The sequence below is a fragment of the Nicotiana tomentosiformis genome, chromosome 3, assembly GCF_000390325.3.
Source record: "Nicotiana tomentosiformis chromosome 3, ASM39032v3, whole genome shotgun sequence".
Lineage (NCBI taxonomy): Eukaryota > Viridiplantae > Streptophyta > Magnoliopsida > Solanales > Solanaceae > Nicotiana > Nicotiana tomentosiformis.
This window is the reverse complement of record NC_090814.1, coordinates 70,957,303-70,964,582: the sequence shown is the minus strand read 5'-3', so window position 1 is coordinate 70,964,582 and position 7,280 is coordinate 70,957,303. Positions and strand designations below refer to the sequence as shown.

The following is a 7,280-nucleotide window of genomic DNA, read 5'->3' as shown; positions in this document are numbered from 1 at the left end:
ATGAGTTTAAAACACGCTAGAAACGTGGTAGACCAATCGATTCTAAGGATAAAAATCCTCGAAAAATAAAAGGAGCAAATGATCAAAGTGATCATAATACGGAGGTAGTGGCTCAAGAAGAGCAGGAAGACATAACAAATGATAAAACCTCAAGGGAGGTTCAGGTACCTAAAAATGATGAGAATGGAGAGATCTCAATAAGTTATGTCTCAACGGGAAAAATATGGAACTGAAATAATATTGTTATCGATAACATTTTTGATTATAATGTCGCTGTTGAAATAATGCAACACGATGAGGATCTTGAACCAAAATCTGTTGATGAATGTAGACAGAGAAATGATTGGCCAAAATGGAAAGATGCTATCCAGCCAGAATTAACTTCACTTGCAAAACGTGAAGTTCTTGGGCCTGTAGTCCAAATACCAAATGGTGTTAAGCTTGTTGACTATAAATGGGTTTTTGTACGTAAAAGGAATGATAAAAATGAGGTACAAAGATATAAGGCACGCCTTGTTGCACAAGGATTTTCACAAAGGCTTGGTATTGATTATGAAGAGACATATTCTCCTGTTATGGATGCTATAACGTTTCGTTATCTTATTAGTTTTGCTGCCCATAAAAGCTTGACATGCATTTAATGGATGTGGTTACAGCCTACCTTTACGACTCACTTGATAATGAGATATACATAAAAATTTCTAAGGGATTTAAAATACCCGACGCACATAATTCGAAGTCCCGGGAAATATTTTCAATCAAATTGGAAAGATCTTTGTATGGTCTAAAGCAATCAGGAAGAATGTGGTATAACCTCCTTAATGAGTATTTATTAAAGGAAGGTTATATAAATGATACCATTTGTCTATGTGTTTTTATAAAGAAAATAACATCGGAGTTTGTTGTACTTGCTGTATATGTTGATGACATAAACCTTATTGGAACTCATACAAAACTCCAAAAGGCAATTGATTATTTAAAGAAGGAATTCGAGATGAAAGATCTCGGAAAGACAAAATTATGTCTTGGTTTGCAAATTGAACATTTAGCCAATGGGACTTTTGTTCATCAATCTGCCTATATAGAAAAGGTATTGAAACAGTTTTATATGGATGGAGCACATCCATTAAGTACTCCGATGATTGTTCGATCACTTAATGTGAATAAGGACCCTTTCCGACCTCAAGAAAAGAATGAAGAGCTTCTTGGTCCCGAAGTACCATATCTTAGTGCAATTGATGCACTAATGTATCTTGCTAACACTACAAGGCCTGACATAATTTTTTCAGTTAATGTCTTAGCAAGATATAGCTCTGATCCTACAAGGAGACATTGGAATATAATCAAACACATATTACGGTATCTAAAAGAGACTACCGATATGGGATTATTTTATAGCAATGATTGCAGTCCTGATCTTGTTGGTTATGCCGATGCTGGGTATTTATCTGACCCACACAAGGCTCGATCTCAAACACGCTATGTGTTTACATATGGAGGCACTGCCATATCTTGGCGATCGACTAAGCAATCAATCGTGGCTACTTCATCTAATCATGCTGAGATAATTGCTATTCATGAAGCAAGTCGAGAATGTGTATGGTTGAGGTCTATAATACATCTTATTCGAGACAAATATGGTTTGAAGTGTGCCAAACTACCCACAATTTTGTATGAAGACAATGCAACATGCATAGCCCAATTGAAGGGAGGATTCATAAAAGGGGATAGGACAAAGCACATTTCACCAAAGTTATTTTTCACACATGATCTTCAAAAGAATGGTGATATCAATGTGCAACAAATCCGTTCAAGTGATAATATGGCTGATTTTTTCACCAAATCTCTATCGGCGTCAACCTTCAAGAAACTAGTGTACAAGATTGGGATGCGAAGGCTCAAGGATGTAAATTGATGCTCTCATCAGGGGGAGTTAATATGCGTTGTACTCTTTTTCCCTCACAAGGTTTTGTCTCACTGGGTTTTCCTTGCAAGGTTTTTAACGAGGCAACCAAAAGGCGTATTTCGAAACATGTGTACTCTTTTTTCTTTACTAGGATTTTTTTTACCATAGGGGTTTTTCCTAATAAGGTTTTAATGAGGCACATTATCTATCGACATCCAATGGGGAGTGTTATAAGAAAAATCAAATTATGGTGAATGTCTACTCTTCCTCCATGATCTTCTCAAATGCTTAATGATATATTCAATGACATATTTCTATGCTTAATGACATATTCAATGACATATTTTTCTTCACTTTTTATGCCTATATAAAGGCCATGTAATAGATAGGAAAATACACACAATTGAAGAAGAAATAAGAATCTCTCTTCCTCTCTATATCTCTTAGCTTATTTTTCCTTGTTTTATATTATTACTTTGAGTAATATTTATAATAAAAAGCTCTTTTTTTAAGTTTCAACCAAATATATGTCCAAACGCTAGCTAAAACTAACTATGAGTTTGATGGCAAGTTCAGAACTAATATATTTCAAATCATACATCCACCTCTGGCCATTTGTATCTATATGCATTAATATCCTTTCTCTTCATTAGTAGTGACGGATCCACCCTTTCACCGGAAATATACACACACACACACTATATGTTGAGTCCCTTTGATTTATTCGTGTGTTTACTTTTTTTTTTATTAACTCTTCTTAATAAAAATTTTAGGTCCACCATTGATCATCACCACAGAAAAACATTGTTCATGTCTTGTCACGACCCGGAATTCTCGCCGTCGGGATCGTGATAGCGCCTAACATTTCACTTGCTAGGCAAGCCAACGTTAGAGAATCATTAAACCAATCCTTATTCCATTAAGTAAATAACAACAATTAGCTAAGATGAAATATAGTGAGTGCGGAATAATACATAAAAAAAACTGCATTAATTTCTACCACCCGGATCTTGAGTCACAATTCACGAGCATTCTAGAATTTACTACAAGTAAGAGTCTGAAAGAAATACAACTGTCTGAATGAAAGAAATAGTAGAACAGAAATGATAGACGGGGACTTCAAGGTCTGTGAACACCGACAGATCTACCTTGAGTCTCCGGACAACGGACCAATAGCAAAATCTCGATCAACCCGAGCCGGTATCAAAATCTGCACAGAAAGTGCAGAGTGCAGTATCAGTACAACCGACCCCATGTACTGGTAAGTGTCGAGCCTAACCTCACCAAAGTAGTGACGAGGCTAAGGCAAGGCACCTTCAAATCAACATGTACAATTTAACAATGTATACACAAATAACAGGAATGAAGAACTAAACAGGAAATGCCGGGAGGGGAACATACTGAGGGGAATGCAAGATAAAGAACTACAACAGAATGATCACCGGAGCAGTCAATATACCATGAATCAACAGGAATAGTGAATACAGTAAGGAAAAATGCACGACATCACCCTTCGTTCTTTTACTCTCAATCTCACCTTAAAATTAATAAAAACAGCACGGCATCACCCTTCGTGCATTAACTCTCATATCATGGCACGACATCACCCTTCGTGCATTAACACTCACAATATGGCATGACATCATCCTTCATGCATTAACACTCACAATATTGCACGACATCACCCTTCGTGCATTAACACTCTCCCTTACCATAATGCAATGCATAAATAACAACAGGGAGATAGAGTAACAAGTACAAATCTTACTTCAATATTTGGTTCCAAAATATCAATCTAAACTTTGAAATAAGAACTCAATTATCACCAGACATTCCGTAAACATGATAAGAACGATAAACTAAACAACACTAGTATAACACGTAGCAATTTGGCATAGGAAAGAGGCAATATAAGAAAAATAGAGAAACTTGGAAAACATGTAAATTGGCGGCGCATAAGTACTCGTCAACTCACATATATGCCGCTCACATGAATTTCACTTAGCAAGTAATCTAAGGTTCCCAATTCCCTCAAGTCAGGGTTAGACACAACACTTACCTCACTCCAAAGGCCACTTAATTCTCAATCACAGCTTTTCCTTTGGAATTCACCTCCAAACCACTCGTATCTATTCAAAAATGACTCAATAATATCAAATATTGCTAAATGAATCAATTATAATGTAGAAATTAAATTTCCCAAAATTTCCTCCAAAAAGTCAAAATATCGACCCCGGGCCCGCTTGGTCAAAACTCGAGGTTCGGACCAAAATCCATTTACCCATTCACCCCCGAGCCCGAATATATAATTGGTTTTGGATTCCGACCTCAAATTGAGGTCTAAATCCCCAAATTTTTGAAATTCCTAATTTCTACCCTAGCCCATAATTCTACTATGAAAACTCTAGATTTTAAGTTGATAATTCAAGAAATATAATGGGTAATTGAAAGAAAATGGTTTAGAATCACTTACCAACAACTTGGGGAAGAAATGACTCTTGAAAAATCACCCCTCACCGTTTGGTTTTTGATAAAAATAAATTTTTGGCTAAAATCCCGTTTTTGGATTCTGTTAAGTGCTGGGCGACAGTGTTCATCGCGTTCGCGAGAGCACTGTCGCATTCGCGAAGGGTACTGGCTGCCAAGCCTTCGCGTTCGCGATGATTACTCCCCCCTGGCCTTCACGTTCGCGAGGCATGGCTCACGTTCGCGATGAAGGAACGACCAACCCCCCCAGGTCCCCACATGCTTCGCGTTCGCGTTGAGCCGGTCCCGTTCGAGAAGGGTAAGTCCCCCATCACTTCGCGTTCGCGACCAGGCCTTCGCGTTTGCGAAGAAGAAGTCTCAGCCTCATCAGATTACTCTTCGCGTTCGCGACAGGACCTTCGCGAACGCGAAAAAGGATATGCGAGACACCAGAATCTGCAAAAAACCAGATTTTCCAAAGTCCAAAACATCCCGTGGCCTATCCGAAACTCACCCGATCAAATGATCCCGTGGCCACATCATACAAACTTGCTCGCGCGATCAAATCGCCAAAATAACACCTAGAACTACGAATTTAGCACCAAATCAAATGAGACTCTCAAGAACACTTTAAAATTACTATTTTCTCAACTGGGCGTCCGAATCACGTCAAATCAACTCTGTTTCTCACCAAATTTCACAGACATGTCTTAAATATCATAATGAACCTGTACCGGGCTCCGGAACCAAAATACAGACCCGGTACTAACAATGCCAAACGTCAATCAATTCTTAAAAACAATTAATTTTCAGACTTTTAATTTTCATCAAAAAATCATTACTTGAGCTAGGGACCTCCGAATTCGATTCCGGACATACGCCCAGGTCCCATAATTCGATACGTACCCACCGGGACCGTCAAAATACAGATTCGGGCTCGTTTACCAAACATATTGACTAAATTCTACTTAAATCAACTTTTTAGGCAAAAATTCTTATTTTCATTGGTTTTCAACATAAAAGCTTTCCGAAAACTTGCCCGGACTGCGCACGCAAATTGAGGAGGGTAAAAATGAGCTTTTTAAGGCTTAAGAGCGCATATTCGAGTTCTAAATCATAAGATGACCTTTTGGGTCATCACAATCTCCATCTCTAAAACAACCGTTCATCCTCGAACGAACATAGAAAAGTACCTGGGCTGGTGAAAAGGTGGGGATATCTACTCCGCATATCGGACTCAGACTCCCAAGTAGCTGCCTCAATAGGCTAACCTCTCCACTGCACTCGAACTGATGGGTAACTCTTTGACCTCAACTGACGAACCTGCCGGTCTAGAATGGCCACCGGCTCCTCCTCGTAAGTCAAATCCTTGTCCAACTGGAAAGAGCTGAAATCTAACACGTGGGACGGGTCACCATGATATTTTCGGAGCATAGACACATAGAATACCGGATGAACTGAGGATAACCCTGGAGGCAATACAAGTCTATAAACTACATCCCCCACTCTCTCGTGGATCTCAAATGGCCCGATATACCTAGGGCTCAACTTGCCATTCTTCCCAAATCTCATAACACCCTTCATGGGAGATACCCAAAGAAATATTCTTTCTACAACCATGAATGCAATATCACGAACTTTACGGTCAGCATAACTCTTTTGCCTGGACTGAGCTGTACGAAGTCGATCTTGCATAATCTTGACCTTGTCCAAGGCCTCCTGAACTAAATCTGTACCCAATAACCGAGCCTCCCCCGGCTCAAACCACCCAACTAGCGACCTATACCGTCTACCATATAATGCCTCATAGGGAGCCATCTGAATGCTCGACTGGTAGCTGTTATTGTAGGCAAACTCCGCTAACGGCAAAAATGGATCCCAAGAACCTCCAAAGTCAATAACACAGGGATAGAGCATATCCTCCAAGATCTGAATAGTACGCTCAGACTGCCCGTCCGTCTGAGCATGAAATGCTGTGCTCAACTCAACCCACGTACCCAACTCACGCTGAACTGCCCTCCAAAAGTGTGAGGTAAACTGCGTTCCTCGATCAGAAATGATAGACACGGGCACCCCATGAAGACGGACGATCTCATGAATGTAAATATCTGCCAACCGCTCCGAGGAATAGGTAACTGCCATAGGAATGAAATGCGCTGAGTTAGTCAGCCTGTCCATAATAACCCAAACTGTATCGAACTTCCTCTGAGTCCGTGGGAATCCAACAACAAAATCCATAGTGATACGCTCCTACTTCCACTCAGGGATATCTAACATCTGAAGTAACCCACCAGGTCTCTGATGCTCACACTTTACCTGTTGACAATTTAGGCACCGAGTTACATAGGCAACTATGTCTTTCTTCATTCTCCTCCACCAATAATGCTGCCTCAAGTCCTGATACATCTTGGCGGCGCCCGGATGAATAGAATACCGGGAACTGTGGGACTCCTCAAGGATCAACTCACGAAGTCCATCCATATTAGGCACACAAATACGACCCTGCATCCTCAAAACTCCGTCATCTCTAACAGTAACCTGCTTGGCACCACCGTACCGCACTGTGTCTCTAAGGACAAGTAATTGAGGATCGTCATCCTGTCGATCTTTGATGCGCTCAAACAAAGAAGACCGAGCAACTGTACAAGCTAGAACACGGCTGGGCTCAGAAACATCTAACCTCACGAACTGGTTGGCCAAGGACTGAACATCCAATGCAAATGGTCTCTCACTAACTGGAATATATGCAAGGCTACCCATACTGAATGACTTTCTACTCAAAGCATCGGCCACCACATTGGTCTTCCCGGGATGATACAATATCGTGATATCATAGTATTTCAATAGCTCCAGCCACCCCCTCTGCCTCAAAATAAGTACCTTCTTCTTGAACAAATACTGCAAGCTC

The 7,280-nt window shown here is 40.2% G+C and overlaps 1 protein-coding gene across 1 annotated transcript; it reads left to right on the top strand.

Annotated features, from left to right (window-relative positions):
* Positions 1-284: 284 nt before the first annotated feature.
* Positions 285-641, top strand: LOC138907986 (uncharacterized mitochondrial protein AtMg00820-like). The gene has a single exon (XM_070198613.1). It carries the CDS (start codon positions 285-287, stop codon positions 639-641), a length of 357 nt encoding a protein of 118 aa, XP_070054714.1.
* The last annotated feature ends 6,639 nt before the right edge of the window (positions 642-7,280 follow it).